Source organism: Pongo abelii, chromosome 11 (genome assembly GCF_028885655.2).
Source record: "Pongo abelii isolate AG06213 chromosome 11, NHGRI_mPonAbe1-v2.0_pri, whole genome shotgun sequence".
Lineage (NCBI taxonomy): Eukaryota > Metazoa > Chordata > Mammalia > Primates > Hominidae > Pongo > Pongo abelii.
The window spans coordinates 141,274,110-141,299,420 of NC_071996.2; the positions used below are offsets into that span (position 1 = coordinate 141,274,110).

A 25,311-nucleotide genomic window follows, 5' to 3' on the forward strand; every position below is an offset into this window, starting at 1 on the left:
ACTGGGGATTTTAAAAGGTTACACTGGATACATTTCCATTGAGCTTCACGATATCCCACAGGTCCATTCTATATGAAATGGTCTAAAAATTTCCTGTTCTCATGCTTCATTTTTTTCTTTTAGTAATATTCCTAATTGTGTGAAATAGTATTTCTTGTCATTTATCTTAATTATGTTATATTAAGATACCATGTGTATATTAAATTATACTTTTGGGCTTCAAATGAGTGACCCCACCCATACCTCCTTCCCTCTCCCCGACCAAACCAGTCTTTAGCTTTCTGAAACCAGATGATCAAGTTGTTTTTACTTGCTCATTCCTATTTACCTATTTAGCATTGCATGCACTTTATTTATTTTTTAAGACAGAGTCTCGCTCTCTCACCAGGCTGGAGTGCAGTGGTGCTATCTCAGCTCACTGCAACCTCTGCCTCCTGGGTTCGAGCGATTCTCCTGCCTCAGCCTCCCAAGTAGCTTGGATTACAGGCATCCACTACCACGCCTGGCTAATTTTTTTGTATTTTTTAGTAGAGATGGGGTTTCACCCTGCTGGCCAGGCTGGTCTCGAACTCCTGACCTCAAGTGATCTGCCCACCTCGGCCTCCCGAAGTGCTGGGATTACCAGCATGAGCCACGGCACCCGGCTGGATGTGACATTTTTAAAATGTGTACTCAAGACACGTAAAGACGGCCTGCAGGGCATTTTCACTCTGTGGATAAGGGCTCTCCAGTGGACAGGTGGCAGCAGGCTGTCACACTCCACCCACCTTTCTGGCACCCCAGGGCTGAGCTATAGCCCGCAGGTGGGCTGGGCTGAAGAAAGATTGAAAATTTTGCAATAAATGGAATTTTAGTTAACTAAGGAGATAAGTAACAAGGATAGTTCAGACAAGGAGTTTACTGACAACATGGTGTGAAACTCAGTAATTACGAATCGTGCTAGAGAGATGAGATTATGAAAAGCAGTACTAGATACACCCCTGGCTTCACGAAAACATAAACGCTGAAATTGAAAATACAGCTTAGAACCTCCAGTTGTTAAGAATCTCTGCTGTACTGTTTGTGCCTCGCGTCTTTAGATAAACTAATGTTCCTGGGCTCCTAGTGTCGGCTCGGTTGTGCTGTTTCCTGTTCACCTTTTGAATGGGATGGGGGTGCTTTTGGAGTTGTAAGGAAGTGCTTGTCACTTAAACGTGTTTTCTTCTTTGGTGCTCAGAATTCCAGCTACAGCGGTGGCAGCAGATTCTCTACTTTGTCATCATCCGGGGAGGAGAAGTTGGTTGGTTTCCATTTAAATCTTTCACATTCTCTTCAGAAACCGCAGGTTTTGTGGCATGCAACCTTGTCTGTGTGGATTCAGCTCTACTTTTCTCTCTCGGTGTCTGTTTGACGGATTTTTGTTTGGGTAGCTGTGTTATTGACATGAAAAGCAGCAGTTAACATGAGCGCCTTCATTCAAATGTACTCCAGTGTGCTGCGTTTGACCACACCAGCTCAAATGTGAATTGTGGCATTCAGCTGGCTGCAATGAAAGGACGTGTTTTTGTGTATATTTTCTAATTAGAATTAATCAAAAGGAAAAAAATAATTAGAAGAATGCTCTTGAATTCTTGAGAGTTTCTGAAAACAGAACGACTTTGAAGAGTACGCGCAAACTTTATGGTGTTTTCTTGGGCACGGACTAGGCTTGGAAGGAAAATCCAGAGTCTCGTCCAAATCCACATGTTTACACAACAGAGTTCCTTCCCATTCTCTACAAACATGCATCGGTCTTGATAAACATAATTTCTGAATTGTTTAAGAGCCCTAAAATTGCTAAGGCTTGTTGGTGTCTGTTTAGGTTCAGATTTACTCAGCAAAATTGGGACTAGTTTAGGTAGGAAAATCAAGCAGGCCCTGGGATCACAAAGCTAAGCAGGGGAGGTGGGTGCTCTCCAGGCACTGACATCTAGAACGGAAGCCACTGGCACCAGAGACCAGTACAGTAGGGAACAGATGAGTAAATAGAATGAGAGGGAGATACTGGTTTTGCCAGGAAATGTCACAACAAAGGATGTGAACTGAACCTTAATAGGAAGGGCCGGGCATGGTGGCTCACACCTGTAATCCCAGCACTTCAGGAGGCTGAGGTGGGCAGACCATGAGGTCAGGAGATGGAGACCATCCTGGCTAACACGGTGAAACCTCGTCTCTACTAAAAATATAAAAAATTAGTTGGGTGTGGTGGCACATGCCTATAGTCCCAGCTACTCGGGAGGCTGAGGCAGGAGAATCGCTTGAACCCAGGAAGCGGAGGTTGCAGTGAGCCAAGATTGCACCACTGCACTCCAGCCTGGGCAACAGAGCGAGATTCCGTCTCAGACAAACAAACAAACAAATAAATAAATCGAACAAATGAAAAGAATAGGAACTAACCAGGTAGAGCCTAGAGGGGAAGCTTTTCAAGGTAAGTAGCCATTTGAGCAGAGCAGAGGCCGTGCAGAATGGTGAGAAAGAACCCAGGAGAGGTGCCACGTGGCTGAGCACAGGGTGCTGTTGGAGCCATTCGGTGGACCTGGTCACTCCAGTAGCAGTTCCCACGCTGAAATCAGAAAATGAAATCTGTGCAATTCCTCTGCGATTTCCTTTACCCACTCCCATGTATCATTGACCTCATTAAAATGCTTCTAGAAGAAATAGCTCTGACCCTTCCCCGCCCTGTCCCCAACTTCCAGCCCCTATTCTCGTTTCCCTCCTGGGGGGTTGGGGGGGATCTTTTTCCTGCCAGGGCACTTCTTCCTCACCTCTTCAGCCCTTGTCCACCCCCTTCATGTCCAAGGAGACTGCAGAAGGTGCTGGCAGCTCCATGGTGCCCGCTGCTTGCCACCTTTCTCAACCCTTCCCATTGTCCCCCAGTCTGTAATAAATCCCCCCACTGTAAGCTGATGGCCCATCTGTCCCCCAGTAGGTGAGTTTTGACTCAGTATATGATCACCTGTGAACACCAAAACATTGGTGGGTTTAACACCTTGAAAAAGGCTTTGGGTATTTTCTTAATTCAAGAGGAGATTTTGCTGTTGCAGAGAGCGCTTAGTCATTAAGAAAACTCCATTTCCAACTCATTTTTGATAAGCTGAGTTACTTGCTCTAAAATAAAAGATGGCAATAAATATCTAATCTTTGGATGTGAACGATTCACTCAAGTTCAGCTTGCATCTGACTCACTTCAGTCCATTTAAGAGAAATAACCCACATCCAATGGGTTAAACATCAGAATGAGAGCTGACTCATTCAAACAGGGCCACATCTGAACTCACCCTGAGCCCTGTGTGCCCATGATTTGCTGCCCTAGGGCTCTTGTACTCACCCACCCTCAGAACCTTCCTAGGAATTGTGCTCTGTAGACATCTTTTCCTGCCCAGTATGTGGTGCGTTTAATTTTATTTAAATATAATAATGGAAAGGTATCAGTGTAGACTGTAGTATTGGTGACTCTTCCTAATATCAATTAAAATTTATTTCAATATTTAATATCGATGAAAATTAAATCTTTTTTTCTGTGCGTGAACTCAAAAGTGCTAATTTGGCCCCATCTCCTAGCTTTGTCAGTTGCCTGGCCCGGCCGTCTTTATTTCCTTCTGACCCTTGTTCTCTCCCTCCCCCATGAGTGCATGCCTGTTACTGTTTTGGTTGTATAAGGTCATCGTCTCTGACCTCACTGGACTGATGTACCTTTGCGATGCTGTGAGGGTATGAGCCTCTCTCCCTTCTCTGCTGCCCATTTGCTCTGATTACAGGGACTCTCTGGCTCCAGCCTTGGGCTTCCCGGTGGTGGCCTGGCTCCCACGCCCCTGTCTGCCCCAAATGGAAACTGGGTCTGTCTCCTTTTCACATCACTTTGTCTGTCGCTCTTTCCCTTTCCTTCTGTGCATCACTTTAATTGCTGATTACATTGAATGGATAGTTCAGCCTCCTCTACACAAAGTCACAAGAGCAAAGCTTAGCAACTCTTTTAATTGGCTTGACTAGTTTGCTAAGACTTTTGTCAATCTTTTAGAAAAACCATGTCAAATAATTTAGAACCTAATATAGAAAAGGAGACTTAAGGAAAAGGAGGGTTTTATTAAATGCATATTTTCAAAAACTCAAGTCCAAAAAATTGGTCTCTTGGGTCTCTCCTCCTCTTCCAGCAATTGTTCCCCATTTGGGGTTTCATTTGTTTTTTTAAAAATATTTTTTCTCTTGTAAATGTGTCCAGGAAGCAATTTGGAAGGTTTTTGTGCATAATCTGCTTCCTTGGTCTCTGAGAAGTGGACAGAACAGTGTTATTCCTTTGGCTGGGTCTCCCCACTGTTTCCTGTTTTTACAAGGTTGGGTTCAGGTCCGGCCCTGAGGTGTTTGGCCTGTTAGCTATAGGTATCAAGTCTTATTCTAATCCAAGGAAGTCAGTGTCAGGGGTGAAAGTACACGTCCTATTTGGAGGTTGAACTGTCCTCTCCCTTGCATGTCGACTGGAGCTGCTGAGTGATCACCGCCTGGCCGTGCACCTTGCCTGACTTGCTCAGCGTGCCCTGGAAATGAGTCCGGATTCTGTCCCGTGGCACAGTCTCTGGACACTGGGAGCTGCCCTTGTGTCCCAGCCTGTCCCCTCACCGGCACTGCCTCCCCCTGACGTGTGTGCTAGGCAGGATTCTCCTTTGACAGAGCTAGACCATGGCCCCTCTGGGGGTGCCTCCCACACCAGCTGAGGCAGCCTTGCAGCGACTCCCTTTGTGTCTTGAAGACTGTCACTGGGCCCCTGGCATAGAAATAAAGACTCTTCCTGCCCCTGTCTTCACGTGTGGACATCTGCGTATTGAGTACTGCCAAGTGTGTCGTTAACCTTGGATTTGAGCCGTGGGTTTTGTTGCTGTTGTTGTGTTGACCTTGTCACCATTCTGTCTCATCCCCCGACCCTTTCTTCCAGGAATGTCTGAAATGACTAGAAATGATCGTGTTTGAAAGATGCTGGGAAGTTTACTGTTTTAAAGTTAAAAATCATCTCAGTTATCTTTCTTGTAAACTTTGGATTTGCATCTATCAAATTTGCAGAAAACACAGTGCCTCGATCGGTTTGTTTCCGTCTAACCACTGTACAGCAGTTGGCTATGGTGAATGCTGAGACTATCGTGATGGCCTTTTGCTGTCATTTGTTGCTGTTTTTTCAAGGCTTTTAAAACCTGCCATTTGCTTTCTTCCTCCAGCCCTCCTGTCTGTACAGCACTGCCCGGCCTTCGGGGAGTTACCGGGTGCGTGTGCTGCCCACCCTGCTGTCCCGCACCCCCTCCCACTGTGCAGGCACCGCCCCCACCAAGCCCAGAGCCGTGGATGTGCCTGTTCCCAGCCCCCTGGGGGAAGTTGCACCTTCACGTGGAGCTTACATGTGCCCATGGGGAATGTCTGTCCCCTCTGGCCAGATCTGGGTTTTCTCTCCCCCAATTGTTGACTGTAGCTGCCACACTGCTCTGTCTCCAGGAAGCCTTGTGTTTGCTGGGATTGTTAGGCAGGAATGGAACAACAGCAATGTTTACTTTACCTATTGGCAGAAAGAATGGTGGCTTTTTAATGCTTTGGTAACCTGGACAGATACTGATCCATGTTACTATATTACTTTGGAAATTTCCAGTTTTAAATATAAGTACTTATGCTATGCAAGAAACGTAAAGTAAATACTCAAAGTAGCTATATTGTCTTGTTAATAACCTTTTTTTTTTTTTTTTTTTTTTGAGACAGAGTCTCCCTCTGTCACCCAGGCTGGAGTGCAAGGGCATGATCTCGGCTCAATGCAACCTCTGCCTCCCAGGTTCAAGTGAGTCTCCTGCCTCAGCCTCCTGGGTGGCTGGGATTACAGGCACATGTCACCACGCCCAGTTACTTTTTGTGTTTTCAGTAGAGACGGGTTTCACCATGTTGGCCAGGCTGGTCTCAAACTCCCGACCTCAGGTGATCTGCCTGCCTCGGCCTCCCAAAGTGCTAGGATTACAGGCATGAGCCACCACACCCAGCCATTAATAACTTTCTGAATTTCCATCAGATTACGTACTTATGTGTTTGATATATTAATAAATGGCTGAGAAAACTAGTATGTCCTCAAGGGAAAATAGGGAAATTAAAGTTCCTTTATAACGGGCAAAGTTTGACATCACCATTTGTGGCAGTGTAAGCTCCTGTTTACCCACGTTGATTAATTAAGTAGCATTTTCCAGTTAACCAATTACTCTTTCTTCCACTTAGCAACTTTTAAAGGGTTATAAAATATTTAACATTAAAACTATAATTAACATAATTTGATATTTTATCCCAAAGTCACTTCACATAAAAGTAATTTTCTAAGCATCCAGTATGAGAATGCCATGACAAAATTCAGGATGTTCGAATTATCTGCTCATTTTAACCTGGATTAACAAGTTTTTACTTAGGCCTGGGATGTTTTTCAAAGTAATAGATTTAAATGGTCTGTTAGAGATTACATTGCATGCCGCTTGACAGCGACTAAAACCTGTCTCTCCTGATTTCCTTGTCGCACTCTGCAACCCTTTGAAGAGCCGGAAAGGTGGTTCGCAGCCTCCCCTGCATGCTTTTCAGGTCGTGCTCCTGGCACGTGTCAGTTTTTCACAGCTCACATTTTCAGCACTTTCTGGGCACTCTTGGAGAAAGGAAGAGCGCCCATCCTGACAGTCTCTTCTGGTCGCAGGCGTCTGTGTTGGATGAAGGCAGCTTCAGTGGGGCCCGACGGGGCAGCACCTGCGGCTCCCGTGCTGTAAGGCGCTTTCAGTGATACCTCCTTTCCCCCGTGCCTGCTGCATGGCCTGGGGATGCTTGCTGGGCAGGGTCCAGCCGTGGGGGGGTGACTGGCCATCCTCAGGAGGAAGCACCGAGTCACTGGGCTCACCACCACCTTCCATTATAATGAAGGTCACGAATAATGTGAATCGGGAAACCTCTGGTTGTTGGTTTCATGTCGTCACTCATCAGGGAGACTAACTTGCACTGAGTTTCATCTGCTCTCTTTGCAGCACGCCAACAATACTAACAGGTCGTGAAATCGTCTTCAATTAATAAAAACAGAAAAAGGGCAATTTGACAGGCCACACATCATTCTCGTCTCTGAATAGTTGAGGAAGAGGAACAAATTTTAAAACTTGGAATGTGATGCATATTTCATTCCCTGTTTTTATTTTGTTGTCTTTCGACCTCTTTCTTCAGTTTGAAATGATAGGCTCAGCTATGAGAGTAAAGATGTAGTAGGTGCACAATAAACATTTGTGAATGAATGAATGAGAAAAGCAACAAGGTAGAAAAATGAGATGGAATCCGTGGAAGTGGGGAGACGAATTTGCGTGTCCCAGGGACCTGTGGAAATGGAGCGTTCAGTGCTAATTGGTGCTCCCTGGCGGTGGATCACCTGTATTCAGAGGCTCCTCCCCAATCCTATAAAAATGCCTTCAAGCCCTCCAGGAAATAGAAAGGTTTACTAAGAAATACTTGAAATACTTTTATAATTTTGCTTTTGAAGTTAATCAGCTACTTACTTGACTAAATCCAGTTTTATGACTTACTATACTATTTGTCCAGCCATCATGGATATTCATGAATTCTTATGGTGTAAGCCCGTCTAACCTACAGTTTTCTTTAAAATGTAATTTATGAATATTAAATCCAGTAGTTGACATAGCATTTGTTTTTGTCAACAACCGATTACACATTTATCAATTTTTATATTGCATAAGTTGTTCAGTATTTTGCAGCCTACTATATAACATATTTTTCCCAGTTGGTAAACATTTTCATAGGCCATTAGAAAGCTCATAAACCATGCGTGAAGAATGAAATAGCCCTGCCTATGATGTAATGGATAAAGCACAACTAAATGATTTTCTTTTATCAGAAAAGAGGGAGCATACTAATTCAAGAGAAATTTCCCCCAAGCACCAGGTGGTTTTCTGGTGGCTTAAGTAGAGAGTCTAAGATCTGGCAGGACGGTGGGAGGGTTCCCGATGCTCTCCAGATGCTACTGTGTCACCTCTGAGATGGGCTTCGGGAGTCGTCAGCCCTAGATCCTTGGCCCTCACTGCTCTTCTGCGAGCAGTGATTTCTGTGCTTTTAGCCCCCACAAGAATTGCCTGGGAGTGATGGCCTTAGAGAGTTAAGAAAACAGAAGGTCACCTTGTCCTGACAGCACAACTGTCTAAAATAGGGATGGTCAGCTCTGCTGTGGGCAGCAAATTAGCATCGTGAGGAAAAGGGAAGGGACGAGGAAGTTCCTGACCTTCCAACCTCTCCCATCTTTTCCCTGGAACCCTCACAGTTCCCCTCCAAGTGGATACTCCGTTCCTTATGTTTACAGGAGGGCCTTGGGAGAGAGCCACCCTCACTCTCGGTCCAGCGTGTAGGGAGGTTGTGGCCCAGGACGGTGTCCAGAGCGGCCCCGGCGCCCGGGTCTGAGGTCCCAGCCCCAAGTGGTGGTGACCTCAGGGTCCAGGCTTCCCCTAGGCCTGCACAGACAGCCCTGGTCCTACTGTGGAGGACTTGCCCTGTCCCTGGAGGACCAGGAATTGCCCCCGCGCAGCTCCTGAGTGTGAAGTGACTTTCTTCGGTGTTGTGACAAAGCTGGGACGTAGTCATCACCAGCAGCGTCGTCTGATCCAGGAGCCGAGGAAGTTGTTTCTGGCAGAAAGTGGAAATAGAGAAGAAGCCCAACATGTACCCCCTTTCCTAGTCCTCAGCTCCTCCATTTGGCCCACGTCCTTACTTCCATGTCACAGATGATGGGCTAAGGAACTTCCACAGCCACGTGGCCAACAAGAGATGGAGCCGTGATTCAGACTTGAAGCTTTCTGACTTACATTAGCTGCACATTAGCCACGTAACTCCTAAACATAAGGTGCACGTGGACCATGGCGATATAGACTTTTACTTTGTTCTTTTCTGCATGATTAGGTCGAGTTGGAAGGTTTGAGAGCTGCTTTTGCTTAGGGAAGCTGGGGTGGGCAGTAAGCTCTATTCACAACAGTTCACTGTGTCTTTGCACCATAAACCAGGGCATGAATGGCATAGGATGGAGAAGGATTTGCTGCAAGATGAAGTTTTCCTCTCTGTTATATCAGGAAACCCTCAGGCAAAATTCTTCTCCTTTAAAGTGCTGACATTAAGTGTTTTCCATTATTTTCAACAAGAATGCCAAAAAGTGAGGCTAGTAATACTGGTGATTTTCTTGTATATCTCAAATATGGCATTGATGCTGTACATGTGCTGTGTACACAGCAGTATTATCTGTGTATCTGAAACAATGTCTTGCCCCTGAGTGTAAGTGTATAGTAACCATTTATCAAATAAAATAGAGATGGATGGGTCTGGGGAACTTGCCCATCTTGTCCACAGCCCTGTACAACATTTAATGCTTTCAATTGGCATTTGATGGTTATTTTAGTCTACAGTTGAAATCATTCGTTCATTCAACAAGTATTTCTTGAGTTTGCCAGGCCTCATCTGGTCACTAGCCCTGGTGAGGAGACAAACTAAGAGATGGTATTTGAGATGAGATCACGAGCACCCCTGAAGATCTGGATGAGATCACGAGCACCCCTGAAGATCTGGATGAGATCACAAGCACCCCTGAAGATCTGGATGAGATCACGAGCACCCCGAAGATCTGGATGAGATCACGAGCACCCCTGAAGATCTGGATGAGATCACGAGCACCCCTGAAGATCTGGATGAGATCACGAGCACCCCTGAAGATCTGGATGAGATCACGAGCACCCCTGAAGATCTGGATGAGATCACGAGCACCCCTGAAGATCTGGATGAGATCACGAGCACCCCTGAAGATCTGGATGAGATCATGAGCACCCCTGAAGATCTGGATGCGATCTTGAGCACCCCTGAAGATCTGGATGAGATCATGAGCACCCCTGAAGATCTGGATGAGATCATGAGCACCCCTGAAGATCTGGGCTTCCTTATAATTCGCAAGCAGGGCACTTCTGCAGGTCCCCAGCAGAGCCTGTGAGGCCAGCAGAGGGTTCTGTGCCCAGCACAGTGCAGGGTGTCCAGGGGCTAGAGTGGAGGGGCCTTCAGCAGTGGCGAGGCTTGCTATACGGTGCTGCGTGGGTCTCTCTTGAAGGTGCTCCTCAGGACGTGTCGGGATCCTAAATAGTGTTCAAATCCTGCCCCTGCCCCACCATGCCTTGCTCAAGAAGAATATGAGAATGTTTATAATAACGTGAAAATGTATCTAAGACTAGCAGATGTGAATATAAATCAAAGTTACAAGGGCGTAGCTTCCAGATAATCGAGTTGCTGGTATTTTCCTTCACCAGAAGTGAGAAAGTTCAGGTAAATGAATAGACAGATGTGTACATAGCAGCCACCCAGGTAGAAGGTAATCTGGCAATTTAAAAAGCCATACATAATTTTGTATTAACCCTAACTCTCATTTTGCTTCCACTTGGAAAGATAGTGGAGAAGCAAAAATGTTCCCTTGCTAAAGCGCCAAGCGCCCTGTCCGAGTCTTCAGTTTCTGTGTCGGAAGGCAGCCTAAGTTCTCAAAACAGTCATTTCCACATCCACGGGGTGACTTTCTGGATCTACACTAGGTGTGACTGCACACCCAGTTGAACGGGTGTTTTGTGTTATTTTCTTCTTCCTAACTCTGAGAAATTCTGTGTTCCTCTGATAATGTGATTTTTTTTATTCTTAGCAAGCACTGATTTGAATATGCATTTGCTGCCTAACCCTAACTCTCTTTTCCTTGCTGTGCGTGGCTAACCTCACCACTTACTGCAGCATGTTTTCTGTCGGCCTCTATTCTCCTTGCTCCTTTACTGACCGTGTTCCTTTGTTTCTGGCTGCGTGTCCTGGCGGTGGCTGTGTGGGCAGCCCTCGGAGTACAGCAGCCACCTCAACTCCAGCTCCCGCGCCTCCTCCAGGGCCAGCTCGGCCCGGGCCAGCCCTGTGGTAAGTCGGCCTCCTGGCCTTGCTCCTACTCAACGTCACCCTCCCTCCCCCTTCCCTTATCCTCCTCTTCCAACGTCTCCAAATTTAGAATATTACTCTGCGGTGATATTATTAGGATTACATTGCTCAACTTTTCAAGGACCGTAAAAGAAATTGTTAGCTGTGCTTAGAGATGGGGATCTTAGAGGAGGGAAACTTTATACGAAGGGAGAAAATAATATAGCCATGTGCACGGATGTGTGGTTTTCTTTTTATGATTTAAAAATTTGAAGTATTGACTGTTAATGCTTTGCTTGAAGTGTTACCTGTGATCAGACCCAGACAATGTTTAAGGTCAAGAGTGGCCTGCAGATCCCGGGACACTCCCAGTTTGGCCCCAATCATTCGTTACCCTCCTGGTTCTCAGATCCTTTGAAATGTGCACATTTGCAGCCCTGCATCCTGTTTGTCACTCAGCGTGGCCCAAGTTTTGTTTCAGAAAATAGGAGCCCTGTGAGATCATCCCCAGCTTGTTAAGTCTCATTATTATATGTTTTCCCCTGGGTTGCTGGAATTTGACACAGTTTTACCTGATCCAATGCTTGAAGGCGACCCTATGACTCTTTTTAAAAGAAGAGTTTGCAGGACAGTTTTGGCCTGGGGGCTGTGGGAATGGAGGAGGGGAGGTGGGCACGTGGCCGGGGAAGGGGCTCCAGGCTGCACGACCAGACCAGCGTTCCCACCCTCAAGAACCAATGAGAAACCTTGGGGAGAAAAAGTAAAGATGGGCAAGGCTTCCCTGTTTGTCTCCACTCATATCAAAATTTCCAGCTTGAGCTGGGTGTGGTGGCTCACATCTGTAATCCCAGCGCCATGGGAGGCTGAGGCAAGAGGATTTCTTGAAGTCAGGAGTTGGAGATCAGTTTAGCCAACATAGCAAGACCCCTCATCACTAAACAGTAAAAAAAAAAATTAGCCAGGTGTGGAGGCACGCACCTGTGCTCGCAGCTACTCCGGAGGTTGAGGTGGGAGGACTGCTTGAGCCCAGGAGTTCCAGGTTGCGATGAGCTATGACTGTGCCACTGCATTTCAGCCTGGACAACAGAGTGAGAGCCTGTCTCTAGAAAACAAAAACAAAAACTTCTCTCAGCCATAGAGAAGTTAAAATGTGGCTCTTAAGTTAGTTACTGAACACCATACTTCCGCGTGCTGATGCCTACGATTTCGGTAACGTTCCTAGTAATCAACCAAGAAGTCGCAGCGCTGAGACCTCCTGCTTGCGTGGATGTACCTTTTTTGGTGGGCTTTTCCTATTGTGGTGCTGGTGGTTTGTTTGTGTTTTAAATTAGATGCAGTCTTTTAAAACTGTGAGGTTTCCTACCTCGCACCTGATACCTGCATTCAGGTATCAGCAAATGCAGGTATCAGCTTCTTTGGGGGAAGAAAACCCAGGATCTCTGGCCACTGACTCTGAGGCTACGTTGCAGAACTGCACAGCCTCCACCCCACCCGCTATTTTCATGACCCCGAGGCCATGGCCCAGGTGCCATTCATCACTGTGCGGCATGGCTTTCCTGTGCTAGAGGAATGTTTATCTCCTCCATCCAGCCGTGGAGAGCAGGAAAATAGAGTTCAAGATGGGTGGGCATTACAACACCAGCGCCTATTCCTCTGGGGGAAGACTCCCCTCTGTATAAGTTGCAGACATCCAATCTTGTCACACATTTGGCTCTGCCCACCTGACCTCACAAGCATTTGAGTTTGTGTTCCACCCCTCCCCATCCCAGAGCCCAGCAGTCAGCAGTGAGAGAAGCCAAATGTGTGCAGGGAGTGCGAGGTGGCAGCTACCATACAAACTCCAGGGGTACACCGCCCCCCAGTAATCTCTCCCCAGAGTGCATCAGGCAATAACAGGAAGATATTCAGCTGTTCATTACGACATGATTTCCCATTTTCAAACCTGACAAGTGGGTCTTGATGCTTTTATTCAAATAACCGGAAGTAAATGGTTGTGAACTAAGGAATTTTAGATCACAGACTCAGTAAGCCTGGCCAACCCCCATGGCTGTGTCTTCCTTTAAGTTGGGATCTCTGTATTATCTCATACTCTATAGTAGAGCGATAAGCATAAGCTAACTTATGTGATCACTTAAAACTACCAGGAAGAAATGTTTTCCATAATAAATTTCACGTAGAATTGCTTTGTCTTCTCACACTCACTTTTCAGAAAAGAAAATATAAGTATTGCCAGGCGCGGTGGCTCACGCCTGTAATCCCAGCACTTTGGGAGGCCGAGGCAGGTGGATCACTTGAGGTCAGGAGTTGGAGACCAGCCTGGCCGACATGGAGAAACCCCACCTCTACTAAAAATACAAAAATTAGCCGGGCGTAGTTGCGCATGCCTGTAATCCCAGCTACTCGGGAGGCTGAGGCAGGAGAATCACTTGAACACAGGAGGTGGAGGTTGCAGTGAGCTGAGATCGCACCACTGCACTCCAGCCTGGGCGACAAGGCAAGACTCCGTCAAAAAAAAAAAAAAGAAAGAAAAGAAAATATAAGTATTTACAATTGACAGAAGAATGTTGTGGCTTTACTTTCAGTGAATCCCAGACACCCTTAATGCCCTCCATATCCTCCACCTGGTCCCAGTGAGACATGACAATTGGATTTTGTTAAGCACTGTCTTTATTCAAGCATATGATGAGGTCACAAAATAACAGGGCCAATATAGCCACTTAGAGATTGAAATGACACAAATTTCTTTGTCATATGAAATTGACCAAAGAGATTGAAATGATACAAATTTCTTTGTCATGTGTTTTCTAAATTTGTAGAAAATTTACTCACAGGTTTATTAGATGACCATAAACAGAGAGATGTGGATTCAGCCTTCCTGGGCGTCCTGGGACCTGATGGGGGTGGGTGATCTCCTTGTAGCTGCTCTTCCTTCCCTGAATCGATTGCTCAACTAACAAAGGTCATTCAATTGCGGAGCAGTTGGCATGCTTAGGGGACAAAGGTCAGTCCCGCAGTGAGGGACAGGGCTGTCCCCCGTCTCATCCTGGGTGCCTTACGTTGGCTGGGGACCCCACATCTGATGAAACCTCCTGTATGTGGTTCTTAGAATGCAGAGAGGTCTCTGTAGAGTGCAGGGCAGTTCCCTAGGGGATGTGGTTACGGTATCCCTTGATTGATCGTGTCGAGAATAGAAAGACGGTGAGCACAGGCAGCATCTCTGGTATCTGAAGACAGCCTGGGAGACAGAACTAAGCTAGCTCATTTCCATAATTTCCAAAACTTATGGTCCTCTTATACTAAATTGACTCCATTTCTGTTTTCCGTCTGGGGACATTTACACCATTGCTGGTATATTTTGGATCTCCTGGGACAACAGAAAGTGCTAGTGGGTGTGTTTGGCCTTGTTGATGGGAAGAAGCCAGGAGGGCCTGGATGGGACTCCCCGGTCCTTCTGCCTGGGAGGGAGGAGCAACAGGTCTTGGACAGGGCCTGGGGTAAACGTGGTGGCAAAGGTGAATGACCCTTCAGTCTGGCCTTCCTTGAGGTCACATGGAGCAGGCAGTGCTCTGAGGCAGGGAGTTTCAGAACCCAGGTTCAGATGTCACAGCTCTCATTCCTGGCTTGGGACATCTAGCTGGGCACATAAACTTCTTGTGCTTCCCCTGGAAAGAGGGGTCATGATACCCTTAAAAAGCAAAGAAAAAAAAAATAAAACCCAAAAAACAAAAACCAAAAAAAACACGTGGTTACTTTATTTCTCCTTAGCTGGGGTTAGCCGGGAGTGGGACACAGTTGTTGTAGCAAGAGCTAATGGGAAATGCTCGCAGGCTGGGGACTTTGTCAGGAACACGTATCCAGGGCCAGTATGAGTGAGGACAGAGGACAAGAAAAATATGAAGCCAGGCAGGGTCAGCCCTGCAGGCTCTGTAGGGAGTCCCGCCCTGGGTTTGGGAGATACAGGTGCACAGGTGAGTGTGTCACACCCGTCAGAGGGGAGGGAGGGCTGGCGCCCCCTGAGGGGTAGAGGGAGGGCGGTGCTATTAAAGGGCAGTAGTAACCAGAATGAAGGAAGTGACTGTCCCACTTCGAGAAAATGAAAATGCTTCAGTGTCCAGAGACCACCACCAGGGGCAAGACCTAAGGTTTTCTCCACCCACTTGGTCCTCCCAGGGTCCTTGGGAAAGCAGAGAGGGCATCGGCCCCATCTCAAGACAGACATAGAATACTGTTCACCTCATTCTCATCTTCTCCCATGCTGTGCATGAGCTGTGTTTTCTTCCTCTCCAGCTCAGCCAGGATCTTCTCCTTGAGGAAGTTGTTTCACTCATTCATTCAGTGTTTATTGAGCACCTAGAATGTTCCGGAAACAGGGTCGTTGTATGAGCAAATGCAGACTTGCCCCAGCCCTCATGGGACGCACAGACAGGGGCAGACGGATGCTTGTCGGGTGATCACACGTTGTGAAGCCCAGCAGCAGGGGTGTGAGGGGAGGCAAGGGTGCCTCGAGAGAGCTGGGATCCAGAGGTTTGACAGCCGGGGCTTGGGCCACACCCAAGCAGAGTGACTCCACCTAGTGAAGCCAACAGGTCTGGGTCATCCAGGCCCCAAAATCCCACTGGGAACCTGGCAAAGCCATCACGTTTCTGAAACATCCATCAGGAATGTCCCAAGGGGAGCCCGGGTCCATATCTTCCCTTGTGTACTCAGAAAACAGGAGCAATGAACTCAGATCTCTGCCCATTTGAACTAGAAAAACAACACTATTTTGACTCATGTTTTTTGTTGCACAAAGAGGCAGGGGCAGGGACCAGGTGGAAAAACGGGTCTTGAATTATAAACACCAGAGTTCAAAGATAAGTCATTCAGGCTAAAGTAAATATTATTGGATTTAAAACCAAAAACTGTCACCCTAGTGGTAGACTGTGCTATCATTTAAATGTGAAGGAAAATTACCCTTAAAATGGGTGTTTTCTGAGCAGTGTTTGCTGTTTGTTTGTGTCTCAAGAAGGACCTCGCAAGGATGTTGCTTCAGTGATCCCTTTTTCCATCCAAGTCTGGTGTTGCCTGGCTGGGCGTTGAGGACAGCTTCCTTTTGTACCTGGGCCCTTGAGTAGGGTCTCTCTGGGTACGTGAACAGGTGCCACATATTCTTTAGGAAAATGAACAGGCAGCTGGAACATGGAAAACTTAGTGTTTTAGCCTCACCAGGCATCGTGTGTACAGGAGCCTAGATAGCAAACTCCTTTAGACACACTGTTGGAAGGTTGGAATTAATAAAATATTTAATGTGCTCCTTGAAGCATTTGTTTTTGAAAGGAAACTTGACGTAAACTAAACTTCCACAGACGTGTTTTAGAAGTGACTGTTTCCAGTAGATTTTCAATGATGTCTGTATACACTCAGCTGTGACTATAAAATACAACACACATACTTTGTAAACCTGTAGTGTAACGTTTTCACCCTGACCTGAAATGTTTAATATCGCTCAGAATACGAGAGTCATGAAGCTAACAGGCTGCAATGTGTTTGGCACTGTCGCCCTTCCCGTGCAGGAGGCCACTGTCTGCAGGGTCCGGTGCTTTCCCGTCCTGGGCTAGGGTGGGTGGGCAGAGCAGCCTGGACTGTCTGCAGCCACCGTGTCCTCTGGACCCCTCTCTGCACCATGCCCACCTCTTCCAGGCCCCCACACCATGCCATGCAGTGGCCGTGGCGTGTTTAAAATCCTTTCTTGTCTTCCATTTCTTCGTCATTTTAGGGAGGAAGTGCTGTGCTTTATGTCAAGATGAAACACAACATCTGATTCCTTACCTGGCGCTGCTAGGGCTTAGGAAAAGGGGCTTGGTTAAGGTGGGCTCTGCTGCCTGCGGCTTCTGTCCGGGCCTGGCCCCTGCAGCTGCGACACACCGCCATCTGGTGGACGCGAGTGGGGCTGCGTGGCTTTCCACAGGGCTGAATAGCCTCCCTGTGTTTCAGGGAAGCTGACAAATCCTTTTTCATTCGGAAGACACACAAAATGAAATTTACTCTACTGTGTGAAATAGAGATAGGTTAAACGTTCATTTGCCATCACCTTTCAACAAGAGCTTAATTTTTAATTTTTCTCTGCATGATCTCTACTTAAAAATATGCCCAGATTTTATTTTGAGTCCGTTACGTTCCTCGGAGCAAGGACTTTTTCAAAATGATAGAAACAGTGAACTATGGTTTTTGGGTTTTTTTCCCTTATTTGATATTTTACAAATTATAAAAACAATAAATGTAGATGGTTACAAGTAAAACCATGCAGAACAAAGATGTGTTAAAGCCCTGTCCTCCCAAAATCAAGGTTTATGGACCCTGTGTGTTTTCTTTCTCAGCTTTCTTGCAAGAAATACCAGAAAGAAAAAAAGACTTGGGTGGGCCCTTCTTTTACGGTCTCTGATATCTTTGTAGGTAAACAAATGCATTCCTGGAGCTTCATTTATTTCTCCACAATATTTATCCATTGCTGACCAGCAGCCAGAAAACATACGTTTTACACCATGGAGCAAACATGCCACAGGCTTTTCAGTGGTAGTTTGGCAGTCTGTTAAACTGGATTTTCATATCCCACCAGGAGTGAAACTAGCCTCTTTATTTTCATCTTATTAATATTTGTTCTGCAAACTAACTTATTCTAAGGAATAAAGGCTTTGGGCCCAGGAGATTTAATAAATTTATCCTCCAGCACACTAAGTGCTAGATAGTTCACATTTCCTTGTTATTTGAAATTTTATTTATTTTACTTTATTTATTATTTTTTTGAGACAGAGTTACACTCTGTCGCCCAGGCTGTATTACAGTGGCATGATCTTAGCTCACTGCAACCTCTGCCTCCTGGGTTCAAGAGAGTCTCCTGCCTCAACCTCCTGAGTAGCTGGGATTATAGGTGCATGTCACCACACACAGCTAATTTTTGTAATTTTAGTAGAGACAGGGTTTCGCCATGTTGGCCAGGTTGATCTCGAACTCCTGACCTCAAATGATCTGCCCGTCTTGGCCTCCCAAAGTACTGGGATTACAGACGTGAGTCACCGTGCCTGGCCTTGAAATTTTTATTTGAAAAACATTTCAGGAATATTTCTATTTCCACATGAAGAGAAGAACCACACTTGAATCGCTCCAATCATCCTCACAACTCAGAACATGGTTGCAGGGCTTCTGGGGCTCTGCTAGATGAGATGGTGCCCATCTGATCAGAGTCTGCCTTCGTACCTATCTCATCAGAGTCTGCCTTGGTACTCATCTTATCGGAGTCTGCCTTGGTGCCTCCAAGTACACAATTAGGCTGATGTGGCATGCACATCTGAAAAAATAACTCTAGATGTGCATTTTAACACATCAGCAAATGCAGATGGTATGGGCCACAGATGGTATGGGCCACAGCTGGAGAGAGCCGTCTTCGCTGAGGTGTAGCTGGGCCACACCCCACGTGAGAATGGACATTAGGGAGGAGAGCCGTAAGCAGCTGGGATTGTGGAAAGCTCCCATGAACACATGGTCTTGGACAGGGCCTTGGGTGGGTCCTTAGCAGCTGTGGCTAAGTGGGCAGAGGGACCACCCCACCACCACCCTGCCCAAAGGGCTTATTTAGCAAAGAGGGGAGAGAGGCCAGCCTGCCCCTGACTGCATCCCACTGGCCTGAGGGATGTGGCCTCTCTGCCCCCATTTCCGCTCCTGCTCCTGGGACACAGGAGACTGGTTAGATGAGAGGAGAAAGTTTATTTTTGAAGACCCGGGTGTGGGGTGGGTGGGCGAGACCATGTGGTGGCTTTGGGAGCCAGGCCGCAGGGTTTAGCTTGGATCTGTTGAGTAGGAGACCCTTAAACATGGCCACCTTGAGCTAAGAGCTGGTCTTGGATTTTGCTTTCTTTTGGATTAACCGAGTATTTTGTGGGATTCCATTTGATCCCTGAACTGGCTGACCAGCTATAACTCCTGGTTATGTTGTTTTAGTGTTGCTCCAGGTGTCCTTGGAGGAGAAGTTGAAGGTATAAGGAGTTTGTAGGAGGGAAGGTGGCAGTTAGTGAGCCTTCCTGGTGGGACCGGATGGTGAGGGCAGGGGCATCTGGCCCAGCGTGGGCTCGGGCCATAGATGGGAAGTGGTCATTTGGAGGTCACCATCTCTCTGACACCCTGACCATAGCACCTGCACCTCTGCTGAGCTGCTGGTCCCCGGCACCAGTGTCTCTGCAGCTCAAGTGTTGGTGAGCCGTGGCCTCGGCAGCTCTCCATCAGAATTTCTCAAGCTTCGTTCTGAATTATCTCTGTGTGAGTTCACAAGGGTGACTGCAGAGTCGCAGGTCACCTCTCAGATCTTCTGAATCAAACATATGGTCTGCAGTTGCCACGCATGTCTTTGGCTGATTTTCTGACAATCGAAGTGAAGAAGTTCTGAGCTACGGGAAGCTGGGTTGAAGACATGATGGGGAAAACATGATTAGTTGACAGCTTTTCCCAGAGAGTTTGGAGATAAACTCAGCCTTGGTAACCTTCTCAGTGGGCTTATGATAAGAACCTTCAATGTGCCAAAAAAAAAAAAAAGCAGCACTCCAGGTAGTTAATCTTTGTTTAAACAACCCTTCCCCGCAACCAGCCCTGCAAAAAAAAAAAAGAAGAGAAAGAAAGAAACCTGTCTTTTGTTGGATGCTGAGCTAAGAAAGAAGTAACACCACTGACGGCCTCTGCCTCTTGTCCCGAGACACCCTCATGGTGCAGGGCTCTCTCCAGGGTCCGTTCCTCATGTGCACCCCCTCTTGCAGTTCCACAGCCTGCTGTGGGTCCCACTGAGACTCCTACCCGAGGACAGGAGAAGAGGGTCCTCGGGGACATCCAAATGAGGACGGGAGAAGAAGGGGCCTCACAGATGTCCAAATAGGAGAGGTGTGAAAAGCCAAACTTGGAGGGTCCCACTTTTCTGCTTCTAAATTACAAAGGAAGCCAGTTTTGCTTTTTAATCATTCTTAGCCCCTATCTTCATGTTATCCGTTTAATGTTTTTAAAGTATTTAATATTTTGTCTACTTTCCTCTACAGGTAGAAGAGAGACCAGAAAAAGATTTTACTGAGAAGGTAAGGAATCGTTCATAAACCTAGAGGGTCCCAGAAGTTGTGGATGAAATTGATAAGAAAATACGTGGCTTGGTCTCTTTTAATAAAGATGTTCCCCAGTGAGGGAACTGGACTAGAAAGCGGCCCACCTAACCTGGCATCCCCTCCCCGTAGGTAGGCCACCGGGAGTCCTGTCCAGTGTGCGTTAGACCTTGCAGAGCAGGGAGGCGTTTATGATGGGCCCCACCATGGAGTTTAGGGTTAATCCAGCCAATTGCAGAGCATCCAGGAGGTGCCTGGAAATGATCCTCTCCTTATAGCTTACTATAAGCCCATGAAGAGTTTCCAATTTGGAAATGGAATTAAAGTAACAGTCCTGTGATGTTAGATTTATATGCAGTTTTGGTTTTGTCTGAAATTGCATCTGTGTTAGTCTATTCTCACTGCCATAAAGAACTTCCCTGAGACTGGGTAATTTACAAAGAAAAGAGCTTTAATTGACTCACAGTTCCGCATGGCTGGGGAGACCTCAGGAAACTTACAATCGTGGTGAAAAGGGAAGCAGGCTCCTTCTTCACAAGGCGACAGAAGAGAGAACGTGTGAAGGAGGAACTGTCAAACACTTACAAAGCCATCAGATCTCCTGAGAGCCCACTCACTATCACGAGAACAGCATGGGGGAAACTGCCCCTCTGATCCAGTCTGCTCCTACCAGGTCCCTCCCTCGCCCTGTGGGGATTATGGGGATTACAATTCCAGGCGAGATTTGGGTGGGGACACAGAGCCAAACCATATCAGCATCTGATCCTCTCAACGTTCCAGGGGTCTCGTAGCATGCCGGGCCTGTCTGCAGCCACGCTGGCCTCTCTGGGTGGGACTTCCTCTCGGAGAGGCAGCGGAGACACCTCCATCTCCATCGACACTGAGGCATCCATCAGGGAAATCAAGGTGAGATGCTCTCTTCTTACTCACGACTTGAGAGAACCTTTTGTAAAAATCAGTCTTTAGATTAAAAAAAAAAAAAAGACTTAATTCATAAAGTTCTGGATCTTTCTTCTTGGTCCTAGCTCCCTCACCTCCCCTAAAATATGGTGTTCTCCTAACATCAAGACCCAGCTCAGATAGTGTCTCCTGCAGGAATCTGATCCTACCCACTGACCCCCCAGCAGGGCGGACTGTGTGCCGGCCCCCTGCGCCCCTCAGCACCCGGGGAATACCTTAGTGAGAGCACTCGGCGCGTTGTGTTGATGCACTTGGTCGTCTCTGTGTGCTTGGTCTGCATAGACATTCAGTCCACAAGTTTGGACACCAGACGGCTTTACCTACTTTCACACAACCCCTCCCCGCCAAGTATGTTCCCCTTCAGCCTAGAACATGCCCTTTCCTTTCTCTTTGTAATATGCGTTTCGTAGACCTCATCTTTGTATTTTAATGATTTTTTTTATCCCACTATAGTGTAGTTATTATTCTCTGCTCTATCCTCAGCACCCAGGACAGTGCCAGGCATTTGGTAGCATTCCGTGTGTGAAAGAGAAACACGGTGCTATTTGTTAAAGTAACTAGGGACAGTGCATCTGAAAACCTGAAGACTGGAAGGGAAGGTGAGGTGACTAGACCTGTGCCCTCCAGGGGGCAGAACCGAGACAGAAGCAGCTGAAAGGAGCCAGAATTGACTCAGATTCTGAATTTTCTAGTGCTTTAAACTAGGTTTAAAAGGGAAGCAACTCCCACTGGGGATGTCTGAGCAGCTGGATGGCCGTTTGCCAGGGAGGACAGAGAGGGATTTAAGCATCCACCAGAGTTTGGCCAGGGTCACCTTGAAGATGCTTCCAACACCTATGTTTTATAAGTTTACAAAACCAGAAGAGCCATTTCCCATGTGCCACCCCTGGGCCACCTGCAGCTCCTTGTTGCTTCCCTTTTTTTTTCCTTTTTCTTTTCTTTTTTTTTTTTTTTTTTTTGAGACAGAGTTTTGCTTTTGTCACCCACGCTGGAGTTCAATGGCATGATCTCGGCTCACTGCAACCTCCACCTCCCAGGTTCAAGTGATTCTCCAGCCTCAGCCTCCTGAGTAGCTGGGATTACAGGCGCCCGCCACCACGCCCGGCTAACTTTTGTATTTTTAGTGGAGACGGGGTTTCGCCATGTTGGCCAGGCTGGTCTTGAACTCCTGACCTCAGGTGATCCACCCACCTCGGCCTCCCAAAGTGCTGGGATTCCAGGCGTGAGCCACTGTGCCTGGCCTGTTGTTTCCGTTTTTACAGCAGAGTTGGTGGCAGTCCTGATGTTTCTCTGCCCTTAGGTTGTGCATGCCATTCATTTGTTCAAGTACTTACTGAGAGGCTGGCTCATGCCAGATGCTGTCCCCGGCACCAGGAATTTGGCAAAGTAGAGACTTGGAGCTCCATAAATGCAGGGAAAAAGTGCTACTGATTTCTGCCTCTAGCATCTTACTGTATGTTGCACAGAGTAGGAACTCCAAGTGCTTGAATGAATTACTAAATAGGAGTTGAAATAACCTGTACCATTTTCAGAAGCTCTATTTTGCCTGTTTTTTAAACTGTGTAAAATCATATGAGATACACTAAAATTGTATAAAATCATGTAAAAATATCATATGGGATACACCTGAACTTTAATCTTTAAATATTGAAGTTTATTTTCCTTTAACACTTAATAAAAGAAAAAAGAAAATTGGGCGCTCAGACCACCCAAATAGAAACTACCCTGAAGTATAAAAGATTTAGGAAATCACCTGTTTTCCCTTGACATCATCTGCCTTTTTTGCCATTTCCCCCAGGAACTCAATGAGCTAAAGGACCAGATTCAGGATGTAGAAGGCAAATACATGCAGGGATTGAAAGAGATGAAGGTACCAATTCACAGACGTGTGGTCTCACGATATTAACCCAACTTAACTTAAAAAAAACAACATCCTAAAGAAGAAATTCAAAGTGCATGCTTACTGTAAAGAGGCTCCAGGTTGTAGAAGAACTCACAATGGCAGGAATGCCGGCATGGGTGTACACTCACCATTTTCCCAAATGCATTGTTTGAACCAAGACTTGAAAATGTAACTGCCCAGTAGAAAAGGTTACTAACATACTCCCTGACACATGCCTTGTACTCACCATCCTTCCCCCAGGCTTAAAACCAGTTTCTCATTTCCCATAGGCATGTGCCAGACACTTGAAGAAGGTTCTTGGTTTTCTTCACTTTTTGTAGTAGTTGTATACAAAAATGCTTAGGTTGATTTGCTTCTCAAAATATCTGATGTCTACTAATTAAGGCCATCCTCACATGCCACACTTTTGAAACATCCCAATTGTTTGCACCCTGTAAAATGCTACTAATTGAAGTAAAGACTGACTATGGCATTGGCTTTCTTGGAGCATGTGCACACTGCTTTTAGAGTGTGCAGTGACTTCATTGCACCAGCCAGGAGATGTGGTTGCCCTGTTCCTTGACAGTAAGGTGGGGAATCAGTGCCTGTCTTCATTAGGCAGCAGCGGATCATGGATCTGGAAGTGGGTGGCATATCTGCTACTTCCTTTTCAGCCCCCTAGAAAGTACCTGAGAGATCATCTGAATTTAATATCAAAGGGCACCAGACAGAGGAGGTGACATCAGTCATGACTATTTCATTATCTTTATATCTGTCACCTTTCCTGAAAGGGGGAAATATAAGACTCTGGCTTTCAATTCATGCGAAAAAGAGAGCCACTTGGCCAGGCGCAGTGGCTCACGCCTGTAATTCCACACTTTGGGAGGCTGAGGCGGGTGGATCACCTGAGGTCAGGAGTTTGAGACCAGCCTGGCCAACATGGTGAAACCCCGTCTCTACTAAAAATATAAAAATTAGCCAGGTGTGGTGGCGTGCACCTGTAATCCCAGCTACTTGGGAGGCTGAGTCAGGAGAATCACTTGAACCCAGGAGATGGAGGCTGCAGTGAGCCAAGATCGTGCCACTGCACTTCAGCCTGGGTGACAGAGTGAGACACTGTCTCAAAAAAAAAAAATGCTGCTGGGGAGCCACTGAAACAACCGGAGACCCACTGGACCCACCTGAAACAGCTGTCCTGGTGTGGAGGTGCAGAGCTAGACCAGCACTGGTCCCTCCAGCCCCCTCGTAGCCTCTGCTGCACCTGAACAGGCAGCTCCTGCCTCTGCCTTTAGCTCTGCATGTATGTGCCCTGAAGGTTCTGCTCTCTCTGTTCTGGAATCGCCCTCCCCTCCTCATGTTTGGGGGCCTGCAAGAGTGTGAGGCACGTGAGGGCATCGCCATGCATATTTTACAGGCCTCTTTCTCTGGACTGTCCTTCAAAGGGAATGGCCTTTGTCTTTCCAGGACCTACCCAGTGAGATCTGCATGCCATTTTCCTATGGGTCAAAAATCTGAACTCACTACTGCTCCTTTCCTGGTTCATAAGCCAGAGTAGGGCTGGTTGGCAATCACTGGCTTGTGGCCCTGTGTAATTATTTCAGCCATCACACACTGGCTCTTTCACAGGGGCTGGTCACACGCCTCGAGTGATTCTTCAGAAGTCTGTTGAACAGCCTGACACCCAGCCCTAGGACACCATGCTGGGAGGATTCCCCAGCTACTGAGTGGGGCCAGAGACTCTGCTGCCTCTGTGACCACATCCCTTTCCATACTGGTGTCTCATTTGTTCTCATGAGTGTGTCCATTGCTTTTCATAGTGAATTTTCTGAGCAATGAGAATTTGACCAAATTGAAAAGGGGGATTTCCATGCATTTGAAGTTGCCATGTGTTTCTTCTTCTGATCCATTTGCTCTACGAAATATAGTCTAAGTTTAGGACTGAGGGTGTTTTTTAACAGAATACTGAATGATTCTTTGTTTTGATTTTTTTATTGCAATTTCAAAAATATGACCTGCTTTCCACAGGACTCTCTAGCAGAAGTTGAAGAGAAATATAAGAAGGCTATGGTTTCCAATGCTCAGCTAGACAATGAAAAGACAAACTTCATGTACCAGGTTGATACCCTAAAAGATATGTTGCTGGAGCTTGAAGAACAGCTAGCTGAATCTAGGCGGCAGTACGAAGAGAAAAACAAAGTAAGCATTAGTATGATACAGAATATTAACAACAGGCCGCGTGCAGTGGCCCATGCCTGTAATTCTGGTGCTTTGGGAGACCAAGGTGGGAGGATTACTTGAGCCCAAGAGTTCGAGACCAGCCTGGGCAACATGACGAGACATCATTTCTAAAACAAATTAAAACAATTAGCCAGGTGGTACATGCCT

General features: G+C 46.7%; 1 protein-coding gene across 50 annotated transcripts in view; it reads left to right on the forward strand.

The window, feature by feature from the left end:
* The window catches only part of LRRFIP1 (LRR binding FLII interacting protein 1), a 158,683-nt gene that overhangs the window by 106,710 nt on the left and 26,662 nt on the right, over positions 1–25,311 (forward strand). For 11 of the 50 annotated variants that reach the window (XM_054550043.2, XM_054550046.2, XM_054550049.2 and 8 more), the window contains 4 exons: positions 20,028–20,063; positions 20,865–20,990; positions 22,843–22,914; positions 24,952–25,122. In XM_054550043.2, the coding sequence (XP_054406018.1) occupies positions 20,028–20,063; positions 20,865–20,990; positions 22,843–22,914; positions 24,952–25,122 (405 nt within the window). Of the gene's footprint in view, positions 1–1,216; positions 1,280–3,776; positions 3,855–5,222; positions 5,268–6,712; positions 6,779–10,899; positions 10,978–20,027; positions 20,064–20,864; positions 20,991–22,842; positions 22,915–24,951; positions 25,123–25,311 lie in introns of all 50 variants that reach the window. The other 39 variants (XM_063713186.1, XM_054550034.2, XM_054550036.2 and 36 more) reach the window with 8 other exon arrangements.